This window comes from Macadamia integrifolia, chromosome 10 (assembly GCF_013358625.1).
Source record: "Macadamia integrifolia cultivar HAES 741 chromosome 10, SCU_Mint_v3, whole genome shotgun sequence".
Classification (NCBI taxonomy): domain Eukaryota; kingdom Viridiplantae; phylum Streptophyta; class Magnoliopsida; order Proteales; family Proteaceae; genus Macadamia; species Macadamia integrifolia.
This window is the reverse complement of record NC_056566.1, coordinates 22,905,239-22,924,792: the sequence shown is the minus strand read 5'-3', so window position 1 is coordinate 22,924,792 and position 19,554 is coordinate 22,905,239. Positions and strand designations below refer to the sequence as shown.

Here is a 19,554-nt window from a genome sequence, read left to right as displayed (position 1 = left end):
TGAATAAGCAAGAGCAAAAGCTACTATTCACTCCACAATGCAAACACTGAGACGGGAACCCCAAGGACCTCCAACAAGACATATTGTGAGCATTGGATTTCTTGACATTATCTGAGACATAAAAGCCGCTCGGCTAGGAGAGCTGACAGTTTTGCTGACATGTGGGTCTGGACAAATGCCAGACTCTTGAACTGGGGCAGTTGCTCAAAAGCTCATCAGACTTTGCTCCCTCATTTTATTTTTTGTTGGGGGGGGGGGGGTTTTAATTTGAAACAAGTTATTGAAGGAAACAAAGATCCCACCAAACCCGAAATATGTACAGTAGTACACTCAAACAAGTTTAGAAGCTGACTCGTCCAGTCCAGTTGCAGCCTACATACCGTGCAATTTCATTTTTAAATTCTTTGCAAAGAAATACCCAGAAAATAGTAATATATTTGACCCTGTTAAGAGATTCTGTAAGCTGGTTCTATTTTGTTATAACACACCCATTTGGTTCCAAGCCACATGGTTAGCTGAGAAATCCTTTTCCATTTATTGCCACACACCTTAATTAACCATTGAGACCACATAGCTTTCAGCTTTCCTCTCTTGCGTGTTTAACATCATAAATTCCAACAGAGTTCCAGACCACTTGAGCATAGACAGTAAAGGAAGTTCAAAAGCATATTCCTCACTGACATTCCCAAAGTTTAGACCATAATGACTAAACTGGTTGAGAGAACCCAATCTAGAGCAGTAGTTCAGAACTTCAGAAGAAGAAAGTTCTCCATATGTGGTTGGTTCTCTAGCTGAACTACAGTCGTTATAAAAGCATGCCCTGGCAGCACTGACACACTATTACATATTTTACATTATTGAGGATGGTGGACCATCTTAAAGACCATTTCTCATTTCTTATTCACCCTCCAAGACATGCATATTCTTTTAGGAACAATGTCCTTCAAAATTAATTTAACGGAGAAAAATGTGAGCACAACATAGATGACAGAGGTCCAGAGATGACAATTTCTGTGTGGACAAGACACCATTTTCTTTTTAATACTTAAGTGGCCTATAAACTATCATTAAAGAATGGGAAAAAGAGCACTGCAGACAACATGATAATAAATAGAAGGCTGAGGAGGAAGGTGAGGACATATGATGGCATGCAGTGCCAGTAATGGAACATACTCAGTTGCCAGAAAACCATCAGTCAATCCACCAATAAATATGACTTGTTGTTTGAACTCGCCTGTTTTAAACGCCACCTGCAGAAACAAAGTATCACAATGCACCTAAAAATGTAAGCACTTGAACAATGCAGGTTGAGAAGGAATCATGATTCAATATTTGAAGCCACTTAAAAATGGAAACAAAGCATTCCTTTAAGAAACAGGATATGTGACGTGTAAAGAAAGTGTAAGGACAGAATTCCTTTCTTGTGCAGCCCACATGGGAGCATCTCCAGGCCATGGACCCAAGTAGCACCAAATGGGTTCAAAGTTTCTAGGAAATAGTGGGATTGGTTGGCTAAAATAGTTTCAAGTTTTTATTATTTTCATCTTGGTTTTGGGGCAATAGGGATATTTTTTTATATTTCAAGTTTAATGAACTAAATGTTGGGACCCAGTTGACACTGAGAGGGGGGGTGAATTAGTGTGCCAAATCCTTTTCATTTTTCAGTTGTACCCCTGATGTGGCAATCACTATTTGCACTTCAATAGATACATGCACAGTCTACTGATGTTGCCCAAAGCTGCTATGAGTACTACTGACAATTCTTACTGCTGAACGAAACTTACTCACATAACTTGTATTGCTGCCCAAAGCTGTCTCAAAAACCTTAGACGGTAATCACTATCTCATACATACACAGTCGTATGCACATCCACACTGCACCACCAAGTGGCCAAGTCTACCAGATGTACACACTCATCCTGCAGCCAAGCACTCCAATCCACAATACAAATACGAGCATACACATCCACAACACAAGAAATACGTGCTTCGGCCAGTTGCCTACATGCACAAAGTAATGCCCACTGTCGAGCTCAGCATTTTCTCAATACTAATTATGACTACACCCACAACCAAAGGAACACATTCTCAGTTTCCACCAATGACATACAATGGCTAAGTCTTCACCCCAGTTTTCCCAGAATGGTCTGAGAGGTTGCACTCACGGCAAATAGGTTTAGGTAGTGGTAACTACCAAGGAACACACAACCCCTGTGTCCAGCACCCACTGAACACCAATTACAAAAATAAGGTTGGGCTATAGTGAAGCATTCATACATGCAAATTTCTCCCAAAATAGACCACAACTATTACTTAGGCATTTCATCAAACATCTTTCCTACAGTGATTTATAATAAAGGAAATTTGACAAAAGTGAGGTTATCTTGGCAAGGAGTAACCTCTGGAGATGCAGTGACGTCAATCTCCACTTGATGCCGACCACGTTGTCTTGGTGCCACCAATGCTTCAACCCAGTTGGCACTTGGGTTTCTTAAAGCAACTCACAAGAACCAAATTCTAGGTTTTTCTTTCTTTCTTTTCTTTCCCTTTATTTTCTCCTTGTCTTTACTTTCAATGGAGGAGCAATGGTATTCACAAACACACACACACACACACACGCTCCCCTCTCTCTACTTCTCCTTTTCTAGTCTTCCTTGTAAATAAAGCTTTAATGGACTCTTCCCCTCCCCTTAGTTCCCCAAGCCGAACAACACATCTGTTCTCAAGCTCCCCCATAACCTCCACTAGCCTTAACCCACCAGAAAAAACTCTGATGTCCCCTCCCCAGACTTGTCCGTATGCCGCCCACCCCTTCTCCGGCGGCCCCTACCGCCGGAAACTGCCTTGCTCCCGCCTCTTCTCCCTTGACTCTGCCTACCTCCATCCCCTCTTCCCTTCCTCCTCCTTCTCCTCCTCCTATCAAACCCACTGATTCCCACCCCTGGACTTCTGTCTTTTCCTCCTCCTCCTCTCCTCTCCTCTCCCTTCCTCAGTTGGACATTCCCTTTACTTTTACCCACCGTCCATCCATAACTCTATCCCTGTTGGACTTTGTCTGCCGGGTCTCCTTGCCTCTGAAATCTCTAAGTGGAGTAATTGTGTTGTTGATTCGTTCCTTGGTAGCTGCCCCCCCTTCTCTGTGGTTAAAGCCTCCCTTCTAAACAAATGAAAGCCCTCTGGCACTCTCTCAATCTACATGTTGGAGAATGGCATTTTCGTTTCTACTTCTCTGGCACCATTGATCGCTGTGCCGCCATCGACGGAGGTCCTGGTATGTTGGGAAAAAGCCCATCTTCCTCCGTCAATGGGATGAGCACTTATCTTTTTCCAAATCTGAACCTAAGTCCATTCCCCAGTGGATTATCTTCCCTAACCTCCCACTCCATTTCTGGTGTGTCAAAGGGCTTAGCCTCATCAGTTCCATCATGGGAAAACCCCTGTATTCCGATAAAAGAACGAAGACTATGCATCGTCTGTCTTACGCTCGCGTCTGCATCAAAGTTCAAGCTGAACAAATTCTCCCCTCAAGGATCACTGTCATTGACGGAGAAGGCTTCTCCTTTGAACAAGAAGTGAAATACGACTAGTTGCCACCTACCTGCACTCTATGTAAATGCTTTGGCCATACTACAACTCTATGCAAGCAACAAATCCAAGCCCGCAAAAGAACCCATCAGGCCTTCAAATGATGCCCCTGATGATTCTCGCTTCATGGTGCAAACTTACAGAAGGAAACATAGGAAAAAAATAACAATAATATCTCGGAGCTTGGCCACAACCTGACACCGATAAATCTTGCCGCTGCTATGCATCATCCTCGGACCGCTGGTCTCCTCAACGATCCTTTGCCCTCTGGTCCCAATCCGTTCTTGGTCTTGACGCCAGTTGACTCCTTTGATGGAATTGATGAGATAAGTCCCTTTCCCACCTCTGAACCCCTGTCCTCCTCTACTGTCGGTCCTAACATTCCCATTTCAAGCTCTCCTCCCTTTGTGTCTTCGATCATTGCGAATGACTCTCTGGCACTCTCCCACTGGCAACTTCTGCGGCTCTCACATCCGCCCTCCCTTCTCATCCGATGCCTTTTATCACCACTGAACCCCTACCTAGTTCTAAGCCGGTTGAACCGCCTAAACCCCCTGAACCAATTTTCTACCCTCTTAACAATTTCATTTTGGCTCAACTACTCAACACCTTTTCCAAATTTCCATCGGATCACCCCCTATACCCGGGAAACCTTTATAACCCAATCCATAATCCAGCTACCCGATCCACAACCATTAACCATCCCAACTAGGGGTGTCAATCCTGAGCCCTCACTGGTAGGCCGGACCCAGCCTGACTCGCTTAAGGCCCGACTTGAACCGGCCCGTTTAATAAACGTGTCGGGCTTAAGCCCAGCCTGTTTATTAAATGGGTGTTTATGGTGTAGAGTAGTAGCCCGTCATGCGCCCGACTGGCCCGACTCACTTAAGTAGCCCGTTAGAACCAACTCAATTAGCCCGACCGACCCAACCCCTTTAGAAAAATGCTTAAATTGTAAATACCTATTCTACCACTGATACTACAAAATATGAGTAAGGAATAGGTAGGACTAAACTAATAGTTGATTACAACACAGTGGACATATGGGATTTCAATGAGAAATATGGTGACCTTTGTGATTTCACTGTGAAGAAAGACAACATAGAGAAAAGATAAACATTTGGCACAGACAGGCAGCTTGGTTTTCATTAAAATAATAAGATTGAGCACAAACAATATGCAGAATATCTATAAAAAACTAACATAGTCAAGCAACTCCCAAAGTAATGTAATAATTGATGGAAAAGACAGCTGCCCAAAATAGGCTTTTTCTTTCATTGTATTATGTATACCAGTGAATAAAAAATTCAATTTCAGGTTTGTAATGTTCTTGGATCATTCAATTGTTAAGAATAGTGTAATTCTTGTAACTTAGATTACATTTTAAAAACATGATTCCCTTGGATATGGTTCCAGAATTGTGAATGTTATCCTCCATTAGTTTTAAAGCCAATAGTTTAATCCGCTTAAAAAATGATTTTAGGGTAGGCCTGTTTAGAACCCGTTTAAGGCCCGTTTAAGGTAGCCCAATTAAAGCTCGACACTGACCGGCCTAATCACAAACCATACCATGCCCTCCAAACCCAGGCCTGTTTAAGTAATTGGGTGTTCATGATGCAAGGATTTCACACCGTCAGGCCCAGTTAGGCCCGACCAATTGACACCCCTAATCCCAACCCCTCCTTTTTTACCTAACCCAGCCTCCAGGACCCCTTTCACCCTTCATGCTCACCTGTATCACCCTCTGTGACCTCGCCCTTGGTTTCTGACACTCCCCTGAGCTCCACACCGAAAACTGTGGTCTCCGACGACCCTGGGATATCCCTTTCCCAGTCTCCAACCGTCCTACAACTCGCACCTCCGCTGCCTCTACTCATAACTGTTGCCGCCTACTCTCTGCCTCAGCTCATTGCCGCTCCCACGAGCAACCTGTCTGCGGTCGTTATCCTCTCCGTCGCCGATGTCGTCGCTCCCTCGAGCCGCACATCTGCTGCTGGAGTCCTCACTATCGCCAATGCCACTACTGCCACTGTTGGCCATCTTGACATAGGGGAATCGCTGGTCTCTCTTCCCATGGCTTGCTATTCCCTTACCACTAATCCGACTGATCAAGCTGGCATCCTGCCATAGATCTCCACAACTACTGATCCCACGATCAACCCCGATGTTGCTGTTCTTGCTTCAGTCAACTACGTATGCATCGCCTCTGTTCAATCCTCAGAGGTGCATGCCTTAGCCTTGGAAGGCGCTACCGAGTTCGCCATTACCTTGCCTACGACTGGAATTGCCCTGCAAACTGACCCCCTGGGTCTCTCCCCAGCTTTGTTGCCGTTGCAACCACCATGACTCCCCTGAGTCTGCCGGACTACTCGCACACTGGTTCCCATTCCAGCCCCTCTTGTGCCATTGCGAATTATGACCTCACCTGTTCTGTTGCAACCTGCAGCCATGACTCTACCTCATTATTGCCTACTCCCCCCATTCCGAGGCTCCCCCATAACCTCCACTAGCCTTAACCCACCATCCTCTATTCATTCCACCAGCATCTCTTCCTCCTCCCCTTCTCTCCCTACCCTCCCCCCTATCTCTTGGGGCTCCAAGAAGAAAAAATCTTCCACCTCTACTTCCAGAACCTCATTGCGTTCTAAATCCGCCACATTTAATCTTAGATCTAATCCTCCATCCAAACCTCCTTTCAAGCTCAAATCTTCTAGACCTCTCGTTGGCTCTTCTGAGCATCCGTTGCCTCACCAATGCAGTTCTACATGACTCCTTGGACCATCTAGAACGCCCGTGGTCTCAATTCATTAGCTAACCAAGTGGAGATCCAATCCTGGATTCGCTCCTCCAAGTCCAATCTCTGCTGGCTTCTTGAGACTCAAGTCTTAGAGTCTAATGCAGCTCGCATCGCCGCAACTATTGCTCCCTCCTGGTCCTTCGCCAATAACTACCTCCATAGTCCCATTGGCAGAATCTGAATTCTCTGGAATCCTTCTTACCTCTCCATCTCTCCCCTCTCCTCTTCGGACCAAGTCATTCACCTCTCCATCTCCCATGCTTCTGGTTCCTTCATATGCTTCTTCTTGATCATCTATGCCCATAACCTTGCCTCTTGTAGGCTCCCCCTTTGGGCCGATCTTCTCTCCTGTGCTCCCTCCTTTGACTCTTATACCTGGGGGATCAGGGGAGACTTCAATGTCATCCGTTTCAGCCATTAGAAGTATGGAGGTAACCAAGTTGACCCCCTAGCAGTCAATTCCTTCAATGATTGCATTGATGATCTTGGTTTCAGTGATCTAAGGTGGTCTGGCACCAAGATTACGTGGCATAACCATAGAGCCGGTTATTCTCGGGTTGCCTATAAGCTTGACCGAACCCTTGTCAATGTCTTAATGAGCCTTGGCTGGAGTCCTTTCCCTCCTCCCACGCCTGTTTTGATCTCCCTGATATCTCGGATCACTGTCCCATGGATCTTTATGTTCTTCCCTTCCACTCCTTCGGTCCCAAGCCTTTCAAATTCTTTGACATGTGGACCTCCCATCAGGACTTTCTTCCCATTATCCAAAATTCCTGGTCCATTACCATTCCCCGCTCCTTCCCTCCCCTTATTGCTTTTGCCAAGAAGCTCAAATCTGTCAAAGCTGCCCTTAAGCTTTGGAATTCCTCCATCTTTGGCAACATTTCTTCCCGTGTCTCCTCTTGTCGAGACAAGCTTCTTCTCATTCAATCCAAAATCCAGCTTGATTTGCTCAACCCTGCCCTTGCCTTTGATGAGAAGGCTGCTGCTTCTGAGCTTGCCTTGCTTCTTGCCCAAGAGGAGAGCTTCTTTCACCTCGTATCAAGTGGCTTAATCTAGGAGATTCCAACTCCGCCTTCTTCCATCGCTCTCTCAAAGCTAGAAACAATGCGAATACCATCCCCAAACTCCTTTCTTCCACTGGTACTGAGCTCCTCCTCCTTGAGGAAATCAAGTCTGAAACTGTTTCTCATTTCATGGGAATCTTCTCCCAGCCTCTTCTTCCTTCCCCTCCTCCTATCCCCCCCATCTCCTCAATAAATTCGTCCCAAATGATCTTCTTCCTTCTCTTCTTTCCATTCCCATTGATGAGGAAATCTTTTCTGCCATCCTCTCTCACAAGGCCATCAAAGCCCCTAGCCCTGATGACTTCAGTATGGGGTTCTTTTCCTCTTGGTAGAACATTATTCGGAATGATCTCATCCTTGCTATGAGGAGCTTCTTCCTCAACCCCTCTCAGATCAAAGGGATCAATCACACATTCCTCTGCCTCATCCTTAAAAAGGAAGGAGCCGAATCGATGAATGACTTTAGGCCTATTTCTCTCTGTAATCTGCTTTATAAGTTTATAGCCAAAATTCTGGCTAACAAGATTGGGAAAGTCATTGATTCTCTTGTGAGCCCCAACTAATCAGCCTTCATAGCTAGGAGGAGCATTGCTGACAATATCATCCTCTGCCATGAGATTGTCAGAGGGTTTGATCGGAAAAACCACTCCTCCTCTGCTCTTCTCAAAATTGACATTCATAAGGCTTTTGACTCTATCAGTTGGGACTACATCTCTAAAGCCTTGCTCCGAATGTCCTTTCCCCCCACCTTCGTCCACTGGATCTTCTGCTGCATATCCACTCCCCGTTTCTCAGTTTTAGTCGATGGTAGCCCTACTGGGTCCTTCCCTCTGGGCGGCGTATCCGCCAAGGCTGCCCTCTCTCCCCCTTTCTTTTCTCTCTCTCGAGATTCTCTCCCGCTCCATGCAGCCAGCCTTTGATCTCCATCTCATCTCCCCTATTTCCAAGTGTACGCAACTCTCTCTTACTCACCTTGCTTCTACAGATGACATCATGATCTTCTCTAAAGCTGACTCCCTCTCCATCTCTTCCATTATGTTTGCCCTTCATTCCTTTGAGTCCCTTTCTGGCCTCTCCATCATCCTCTTCAAATCTAATCTCTTCCTCTCTGGTGTCTCTTCTAAAAGCCAATCCCTTCTCCTTCGTATTACGGGCTTCTCCTTGGGTTCCTTGCCAGTCAAATAACTGGGCCTCCCTCTAATCTCCTCTATGCTCTCTGCCCACCATTGCTCCCCTATGCTTAATCTGATCCGGAAAAGGCTTCAGCTTTGGAAAGGCAAGCTTCTCTCCTATGCTGATCGGCTTGTTCTTATCAAATCTGTCCTCTAATCACTTCATCTCTACTGGTCTGGGATCTTTGTCCTTCCTGCTTCCACTGTCAAATCCATTGAAATCCTCTTATGCTCCTTCCTCTAGAAAGGTTCCGACTCCTCCAAGTTTCTCCATCCTATGTCTTGGGAAAAGGTCTTCCTGCCCAAGTCTGAAAGAGGTCTCGGTAACCAAAGGATCAAGGAGGTAAACTCTATGGGCATTCTCAAGCTTATCTGGAAGATTGCCTCCAAGCATCGGAGCATCTGGGTGGACTGGGTATACTCTTCTCTATTTACTCACAACTCCCTTTGGACTTGCCCCTCCCCCTTTGATGCCTCGTGGATTTGGCAGAAAATCCTTAGCCTCAGACCCATTGCCCTTACTGCTTGATCCAACATCATTGGCAATGGCCATTCGACCTCCCTTTGGATGGACCCTTGGCTCCCCTCGGGTATCCTCTCTTCTCTAGTTACCCCTAGGATCATTTATTCCTCTGGTCTTCCCAAATCCTCTTCTGTCTCCTCCATTCTCTCCCCTCTGGGCTGGACCCCTTCTCCTTCTCCCCCCCCCTCGTCGCGGATCTGTGGGCCTCCCTTCCCCCATTCCCCCTAGTCATTGTGGTAGGGAGGATAAATATGTCTAGCTTCCCTCTTCCAATGGGTTGTTCTCCTCTGCCTCTGCTTGGTCCTTTGTTAGATCCTCGGGCCTTGTTGTCCCATGACGTAACCTCGCCTGGTTCAAAGGCCATATTCCCCGTCACAGTATCACTACCTAGAGATCTCTCCAACTGCCTTCCTACGCAGTCCTTCCTTCTTCAGCGGCACATCCAAGTCTATCCTACCTGTTGTCTCTGCCCTGATGGCCAAGAGGATATCCCCCACCTCTTCTTCTCTTGTCCTCTTTCTTCTTTGGTCTGGAAAACTGTCCATGCTTGTTGCTGGCCTTCCCCTAGGTTAATTCTTCCCTTTGATAGGGAATGTATTTGGGTTGATATGTCTTTTGCTGGCTCCTCCATCTGTGATATCATTGGTAAACTTGCCTTTTCCGCTACAATTACTCATCTTTGGATGGAGCGTAACATTCGTAGATGGTCTTCCAACTCCTGCTCCCCTTATAGGATTTGGAAAGCCATATTCTTTGATGTTGCCTCTAAAATCCAATCTCTGAACTCTTTTCGATCTCGGCCGATCCCCTTTTCTATCAGAAATGACCACATAATCTCTTCCTGGAACCTTTTGCCTGCCCCTCCCCCTCTTTCTTAACCCCCACGGCCCCCTGTTCAGGCCTTGGCTGTTGGTTGTTGGTTGTTGTTGTTTGTCCTTCTAGTTGCTTTTTGCATTGTTCCCCCCGGGGTTGGCTTCTCCTTGTCAGCTTAAGCCTCCTCTCCCCCCGCCCCTTTTTCCCCTTGTTTTTTCTTTTCTCTTTGGGCATAAATTTATTTATTCATCTAGAAAAAAAAAAAAAAAGCTTTAATGGGGAAATAATATTCTCAACAAGAACCTTCAATCTCTATTAATGGGCTTGAGAAAATCTTTCTTGAAAGGCATTCAAGACACACACAAAGGGAGGGGAAAACTTCTCTATTTCCCTCTTCTTCCCTTCCCTTCCCTTTTCTTTTTCTTTCTCTTGGCAACTACCAATGGAGCTTGCTGCCTTGATTTCCAGCAGCTTCCTAAGCCTCTAATGGAGGCTATAAACTCAAGTGCAAGATGATGGAAGTCTTGCCATCAAACCCTAAGCCTTCCATGAGCTTCAACTCATTTTGCCGGCCACCTCTGCAACCCCTCTGCCTGCTCTCTTCCAATTCTGAAGAATCTCCAACTTGAATCACCCAAATCAGAGTTGGGATGAGGGAGATATGGCCCTTTGGAGTTGGGCTAACTAGAAAGTCAGAAATGGAATCTTCAAAGGATGGCTTGGCGTACGCTGGCAGCGTGGGAAGAAACGGCGTGATCTGGGCCGTTCATTTAATAAAAAAAAACGCATTTAAAATAGGCCCTTGGATCTATGCAACAGATATTGAATCTTAGCCATTGGATCAGCTTCAGTAAAGTCAATAGATGATGTCACGCTGACATAAGCGGTCCGGTTTCTTTTTGTCGCCGCTTTTCATTAGCTCCTTTTTTCGGATTTTAAGGGCGCTTGTCTCTCACTCACAAAAAGTTGAAATTAATACCAGCCATCGGATTAACTTCTCTTGGATTAAATTCAAAATCAATCTCATAAGATCTTCGAGATTTGAATCTAGAAGCCCTTAAGTTGCACATGCACTACATATGAGCAAGCTCACCTTTTTCTACTAACACCCAAAAAGCTAACCTTATGAAAATTGCAAAAAGACCCCCATTTTTCGAAAATAATATCTGAAAAATCCTCCCAACACCAAAAGCAACTAGGGATATTGGATCGGATTTTTTCAGACCGATCCCGCGGAATCCTTCATAACTTTCTCATACAAACTCCGATTGAGCCGAAACGAAATACGTTGGAACCACAACTCGATGCCCTACAACTTTCCAGAAGACCCGATCGTCTGACTCAGCCATGTAAAAAGACCAACCTAGACCTTTCTGATGTCACAACTTCCTTATACGGAATCGAAACGCGACGAAATCAAAAGCGTTGAAAAGATTGGATTTTTTTCATATCGTTACATGGAGAAAGTTTCTTCAAAAAATTTTACCAACAAGGACAACCATAAAACAACATTAAATGGGTTAGGTTTGAGTCTAATAAAATGTAACATTATTTTGAGTTGTCAGCTTTTGTCATAAACTTTGAACCGTCTTTATTTATCCTTTACTTATTAAGAATCTAATATAGTTGCACCTTTTCTAATTCAAATCTCAAAAATCAGTGTTGACTTGAGAAAATTATGGCCAGTAGATCAAAATTTCTTTTCTTTTTTTTGGTTTCATATTTTTAAAATCATAGTTATTCAGGGTCCAGTAGTCAGCATATATATACCCCACATACTTTCAGTTTACGATGATGAATGAATGAAGAAATTTTTCTGCTGCACAAAGAATTGCCCTCTAAATGAAGGTGTGAGCTTTCCACCCCTTCTATTGTGGCTCCAAGTTTTGTTAGTTTTGTCCACCACAAATTTTGAACTAACACCTCCCTGATGTCGTTTCAGTTGGAAGTTGAGAAGATAAAGATTAGAGAACTAGGACAAAAAGAGAAGAGAGGAACAGAGGATAAAGAGAGAGATGAGGGCAAATCATGCATGGGCTCTTAGCTCATCTCACCTATATTAGTTTCAACCAATATCTTTAGGGAATTACATATTCCTCCCTAAGAGAGGTGAAAGAGAAATAAAAGGAAATACAAATTAGGACAGCTTAGCATAAAGAAAATTCCTAAAGTGCCCCTATTACATACCACTATTGCTCACAGACAAAAGGTTCAAAGTAAGGTTAGGGACATGAAGAACTGATTTAAGTGAAATAGAAGAAGTAATGGGAATATTGCCTTTACCGAAAACAGAGGGGGTACCATCAATCACCCGAACTTTATCCTTACTAGAACAAATAGAGTAAAAATCATAATAGTGAGCCGTATTAGTCATATGGTCAATCGCACCGGAGTCAATAACCCATGATGAAGCTGTGGAAGGTGCAGATGTGGTGACATGCATAGCGGAAGTTGAGGCATCCTGTGAGGTAGATGGACTATCGAGCTAAGACATGAACCGGCAGAGCATTACAATATCATCACTACAGAATGAGCTAATATCTGCCTGTGAGGGTCCTCGAGGATCAGTTTCTATCATAGTAGCAAGGGTTGTAGCCCCACCTCAGCAACCACCACACGTATTAGTAGATCCATCACGTGTACTAGGACGGCCATGAATCACCCAACACCTCTCTTGAGTGTGCCCAAGTTTCCCACAATGATCACGCTATCGGGGTCTATCTCGGTCATCCCCATAGGATGATTCTTGGCCTTGGCCACTTCCACGCCATTCTTTGTGAGCAGTGGAAGAAAAAGCAAATCACTCAAGTGGAGGAGCAAACTCCATAGCACCTCTTCTGGTCTCCTTGCTCAATAAGTAGCTACACACCTCATCAAGGGATGGAAGGGGTGACCATCCCAAAATCTGTATCCAGGTTTGCTCATAATCCGTTCAACCCTCCTAGTAATATCAAAACTCGCTCCTTTTCGAGGGATTTGTAAACCTTGGCTTCGTTTTCAATATTAGATGACTGAAGGTCCCGATAATGACCATACTCCTCCCAAAGTCCTACAACAGTATTGTAATAGTCAAAGATAGTCATGTTTCCCTGCTTCATGAAGAGAGTTTGCTGAAGGAGTTGGTAGACCTTAACAGAGTCACCCATCCTGTCATTGGTCTTAGAGACACTATCCCGGATATCCTTAGCTAGGGGTGTAAGTTTGGCCCAAACCTTGTCGAACCTGGTTATGAGGGTCAACCTGGCCCAACGCGGCCTAACCCTGTTAGGCTTGGATTGAGACCTAGAGCCGGCCCGGCCCAACGCGGCCCGATTTTAACCCTAATCTATTATTGTGTTTAGTAATAGTGTTCCCCTTCCGCTAGGCCCACATCATGTACTACAGAAGCATTACACGAGCTGTCTATATGACTTCAACCTACATTAAGTGTTACACAAGTCACATACTCTTACCTATTGAGCTGAGACGACCAAATGGGCAAACTATTTCCCCCCTTTTCTATTACATAGGTTGTCTTTGTGTCCATAGTTGTCACGGCATCAAATCGATCCAAGGTGGTAGAGGGGTGGCTAATCGATTTGGCGATGAATCGTCCGTTATGGCGTTGCCATGGTGGTCAAAATTGCCCATGTGTCATTTTTTATTTTGCCTATTTTCTAAAGTTATTTAGTATGCTACTTCTTTATTTCCCCTATTTTCTAAAGTTATTTAGCATGCTCCAAGCCTACAATATATACCCTATAACATATAAAACTAACATCAAACAACATCAAATCGTCAAAAAATCAACATAGCCAACAAGACATTATCATAAAGTTGTAAAAAAATATATATGAAACAACATATATGATATATCACAGTAAACATTATTAAAATATGTTGCAATAGAAGAGAACTAGAAAATATCCATCGAATTAACAATTTAACACAAGTATATTGGGAACCAGCAGCACATAGACTTACCTTGCTTAATATTAATACAATCCACAATACAGAACATGGTTCTTAATGATGGAAAATCTGGTAATTGAAGACCACAATCATAACTGCTAGAAATTTTGCATCAGTGAAAAAGGCAATACAACATTACAAAAAATAAAAATAAAAAATTCCAAGGACAACAGCTACTTGCATGGCAGGAGAAACCTTGTTCAATATCCCATTAATTGCAGTGTGCTAGTGTGTGTGTGACTGAACTAAGGAAGAGGAAGAAGAAGATTAGAAGAAGAGGAGAGACTGATTAGTAGTAGAAAAAGGGGGGGAAGAAAGAGGTGAAGAGTCGAACAAACCAGACTACCAAAGGCAACAGGTAAAGAAAAAGAAGATTAAAAGAGGAGAAGAAGAGAAGAAGAGTCTTGCTGCAAGATAGAAAAAATAAATAAATAAATAAATAATCTAAAGACAGCAGCGACTCTCAGCCGCAGGGCAGGAGCAACCATGAAAAAGGAAGAAGAGAAGAAGAGAAGAATAGAAGAACAGAGGCAATAAACCAGAAAAAAAGAAGAAGAGAGGCGATAAACCAGAGGGCACTTGGGCAAAGACGAAAAACCAGAAAACAAAAGATGAGAAAGAGGCGATAAAGTATAAACCAGGAAAAAAGAAAAAAAAAGAGAAGAGAAGAAGAGAAGAACATACCTAGCGACGCCGGAGCAAGGGAATAGCACGCCGGAGCAGATGAGGTCCTGAGGAGAGTCCCTTCCGTCTTCACTTAGTTCACTTAGGGTTCGAAGTTCAAACTAGGTTGAAGAAGGGTTGAAAGACTGAAGTGTCGACTGTCGTGACCTTCTTTTATCTTTAAGTGAAATATTTTTTTTTCCTTGGTACAAGTTACTGACAATTTTATCCCTACCAACTGCCAATAGAACTAGTAGAAAAAGAATCAATATACACCTGCCAATAACATTATTATAAATAGAATCAATTTATTAATTAAAAATTAAAACTAAAAAAAAAAACAAAATATTTTTCAGTTTAACCAAATTAATTGTCGCCAGGGATGATTTGGCAATGCCAATCGATCCTTGGCAGTCGATTAATGTGTGTGAACCTAATCGGTCAATCGATTTGGTCACCTAAACCGCCGGGACGCCTAATCGGCGCCTTGGCAATGCCATGACAACTATGTTTGTCTCCTATCATGTATTGGTATCAACTTTAGATACAGTAGCAATAATGAAGAATTGGGCCAAAATTTGGCTTGTCCAGGTTCTAGGAGATGTGATACCAAACGATTAAAATGTCTATCTTATAACCAAATTGACAACCTCGCTTGTTGCAAATTCATGGATTAGGGGTGGAGAAGGACTGACCATAGTCTTAACATCTCCCCACCCCCCCTTTGGTAAGTATAGAATTAACATTTGCGACCCTTTCTAGGAAAAAAAATATAGGACTAGCCAGGGTCAACCCGGCCCAACCCTGAGCCTTGTAGGGTGGGGCCCAAGCATGAACCTGACAGGGTTGGGTTGGGTTGGGTTGGGCCCAAGTTGAGTTTTGGGGACCTAGGGTTAGGTTGGGGTTTTAAAAGACTCGGCCCAACCTGGCTTCACCTCTATCCTTAAAGTTTCCTTCTGGATAAATCTTCTGCAAGTCTCAGGTTTCATGGAAAAAAGGAGCCAAGTCATAACAGTGGAATTCGCAGTTTCCCATTTATGATATTCTGGGTTAGAGACAACGGGAGCCTTCATAGTCCCCTTAATATATCCGAGTTTCTCTCGACTCCTCAAGGATAACTTCACAAAGTATGACCAATCTAAATAGTTAGTGCTATCCAACTTGACAAAGGAAATCTGAGTTTTGGGGTTGTCAAAGACAATCTGGTTGGAATTAGTACTACTCGACACACCCGATGTAGCTTCCAAAGGTTCAGTGAGGTCAGACATCATGGTGGGTGGATACTCCTAAGCAACCACAGTTGAAGATCCAAAGCAAGAAGCAACACAATACCCAAATACTATCTTCTTAGAACCAGAAAAAAAAAAAAAAAAAAAAAAAAAAAAAAAATCCATTAAGCTAAAATCCCTTGAAACTTGGGATAGAACCAATCAAATCCACTAGTAATTGCAGTACTTCATTCCAATATCACATATATGTATCATAGGATAGGAGACATTCATCAAAAAACAATCCAAGAGCACAATATAAGTCATTTCAGACCATAAATGCAGAAAACAGGGTGTTGTCGATACCTGGCAGCAAGCAAGGATTTGAGTTGTGCTCCAACAACTCCACAACTCTTGAACAGTGCTTAGGATGGCCAAACAAGGGGCCTTGGGCGACACTTACAGGCCTAGCCCCATACCCAACACTCACTTGAGGGGATAGAGAGAGAGAGAGAGAGAGAGAGAGAGAGAGAGAGAGAGAAGCTCGAAATAGAGGCTAGCGGTAATGCTGGACAGGGCCCAAAAACCTGGTTTGAGCTCCAATAGGCCCTTGTAATGCTTCAATCTCCCTCCAAGAGTCTTCAAGATGCTTCTAAAGCTCCATTAGGTCAGCTTGTTGAATTTCTTTACATAGTATAGCCTCTATTGGACCCCTTTGTTTTCTAGGGTTCCAAAAGAGACTCAAAGAATAAGAGGAAGAAGCCTTAGTCAACTCTCAAACTCCTTGTAGCTCTGATACCAAGTTGGAAGTTGAGCAAAAGATTAGAGAACTAGGAGAGAGAGAAAGAGAGGAGAAGGAGAGAGAGAAAGAGAGGAGAAGGAGAGAAGATGAGAGGAGAAAGAGAGATGAAGGCAAATCGTGAGTGGGCTCTTAGCTCATATCACCTATATTAGTTTCAACTAATATCTTTAGGGAATTACATGTTCCTCCCTAAGGGAGATGAAAGAGAAAGGAGAGGAAATACAAATTAGGATAACTTAACATAAAGACAGTTCCTAAAGTACCCCTATTACATATATTCCAACCACTTCTAATACAAAAAAGTAGCAGGGAATCTTTAGTCCCACATTGGTTATAGAAGAGAGTAGAGTGAGACTACTATAGTATATAATGGGAATGACAAGGGTAGGGTTCCATAAAAGAAAGGCTCACTAAACTCTAGTCTTTGGGGAGGGGGAGGGGGAGGGGGAGGGGGAGGTTATTTTTACACACGCATGTGTTGAGCCGAGCTAGGTGTGGCCGAGCAAGGCCTTTGTGCATATGTGATTTCCTTTTGGTTGACGGTTGGACATGCTTTTGGGAAATCCTTCACCAACATCGAAATAAGTTTTTTCTATAAGTCGGTTACCTTTTTCCAACATCTTTTTGTGCTTATTGATGTCGGCCAAAGCCTAATATGAGTAGTGGTTTGTCGGCATATCTGAGGTTGACGAGGTTTTACCAAAATTAGATAACCATCATCCCACATATTGCCGACATCGGCAATCTTGTGTTGCCCGTCGTCTATAATGCATTGGACGTCAGCAACAGCTAGTTTTTTGTGTCCTCATTCTCTGAAAGGCACATCTTTTACACCCTACTATACAAGTGTTTCCAAGGGGTACCTCTCTACTATAAATAACGGACGTTCATAACACTTCAGATATGATACTCTTAAGTGTTCTTTAGTGGATGTCTAGAACACTTTAGATATGATACTCTTAAGTGTTCTTTACATCTCTCTCTCGCACTCTCAAACTCTTTCCCTGGTTTTGCCTCCTGGTATTGCTGTTTTGAGAAGTGTTTTGGTACACCTCTCTTTGTTGATTGAGGACAATTCATGTGTGCCCAGATGTGGCCCAACAAGTGAGTGCAAAAACTACTGGAAGGACCTATTTCATCTTGAAGGCTGAATTGCATTATCCAGATTGCAATGTAGGGGGCGTCTGCAGTCTTAAGTAGAATGACGGGTGGCATGACTCAGATCCACCATTTTCTGCTAATAAGTACAAGTTATTGTTGCAACAGACAAGTTCGTGACTGTTCGCGAAACATTACTAAATTGTAGTATTTCGGTTGACAGCCATTTGGTCAAAGATAATCTCTCTCATATTATCATTGTTAAATTTACAAAACTTCTTAACGACACTTCCAACCCTCCAGATCAGCGCGATCAAGTACACTTTGCCACCACGAACAGCAGATCAATTAGCTCCACCACTGTCGGTAGAAGATAATCTATATACTTAGAGCCAGGAAGAGCGAACTAGAGTTCGGTCCAGAAAAAAATAAGTGAAATAACCGCATTTTACAGTGAAATCGTGATTATCCTTTACAGTAAATAGCATTCTTTGCAGTGGATTGCACAAACGAGTGTCATTTGAATCCGAAAATTGCACCTAGCAAGGCTTCAGGACATAATTTTTTTTCCTTTTTCTTTTTTTTTTTTTTTTTTTTTTGGGGGGGGGGGGGGGGGGTGGGGAACGCATCTAATGCAGAGTTCAATCAAAAACCCCAGATGAGGAAAAGACGATCAAAGAGAAACTATAAAGAAACTCAATTAATCAATACAAGAAGAAAAGGAGGAGTGAGAACTTCAGACCTGAGAAGACTTGGGGCCATACTTGAAGAGAACACCTCGTAAATTGTTCTTACGAGTGAGGGAACTACTACCATCACTCGCGTTAGCGTTGTCCGCCATATTGGGGTTTTCAAGCTTTTCAGACCGACCGCGAACTATGCTCGAGAACCACGAAGTAGTTGAAGACGAGATCGAGGAGGATGGATTCATGACGGAGGCTCCGAATCACCACCCATCATTCATCCTTCCTCACAGTTCACCGCCTATGTTCAAACAATCCAACTGAGAAAAATGATCGTTTGATTTGATTTGGAAGCGAGGGAAGGGATATAACCCGTCCCGTCCGTCTCTGACCACGCTCAGTGACTCAGTCTGAAATGGTCGTGGGCCTCGTGGCCATGGGCTGAATGGGCCCAATCATATTGGAGCCCAAAATTTTTACAAAAGCCCTGGGCTGGCCCAATCTATGGGAGTCCTCCTGACTCTTAAGTTTCTGGAGTCTTGACGTATTCGTATCATTTGGAAAGTTGACTGTTGACTACTAGTCACATATTAAACCCATGGATTGAAGTACAAGCTGGCCCAAGCCAGGCCCAGCCTTGAATAGCTGCGCTAATAATACTGGGCTCAGAGGATTTGGCTAAACTGTGACCTAGGCCTACTTGAAAACTTTAATTTACACAAAGAGGCTTAGATTAGGCTGACCTGATGGATCGAAGCAAAGTGATGGGGCTGGTTAATTATGGAATTATTGCTTATGACCCCCTCTCCAGCTGTAGCTGGGGCTCCTATGTCTGAATTGGTCTGGTTTGGAAATGGAAGGGATCAGATGGGGTCTTCAAATTGTTATACAAAAATACGATAGAGTGCTGGTTCAGTCCAACTCTAACGATGACCTTTTTTTGATAGTTAGGTTTGAAAAGAGAGTTGAACTCATGATTTCTTAATTGCGAGGTGTGTTGTGATACGATGTCTTGTATTCTGTTGTTTGTATTTCAATAATGTGTGCTTACTTTGGCTTCATTATAACTTTATACTGATGTTTCATTCTCTATAATCTAAGAGGGGCGTGAAGACAAGCGATTGTCACTCTTATTCTCCATTAATAGTGAAAAGCAAACTCATCTCACTATAGATGTAAGCGCCCTTGTTGA

At 43.5% G+C, this 19,554-nt stretch overlaps 1 protein-coding gene across 1 annotated transcript in view; it reads right to left on the bottom strand.

The window, feature by feature from the left end:
- The window catches only part of LOC122090656 (UPF0613 protein PB24D3.06c-like), a 30,725-nt gene extending 12,020 nt beyond the window's left edge, over positions 1-18,705 (bottom strand). The window contains exons 1-2 of the mRNA XM_042660300.1: positions 18,422-18,705; positions 1,174-1,250 (exon numbers count right to left, since the gene is read on the bottom strand). Of these exons, the coding sequence (XP_042516234.1) occupies positions 1,174-1,250; positions 18,422-18,610 (266 nt within the window). The 5' untranslated portion in view covers positions 18,611-18,705. The remainder of the gene's footprint in view (positions 1-1,173; positions 1,251-18,421) is intronic.
- Between the last annotated feature and the right edge of the window lie 849 nt (positions 18,706-19,554).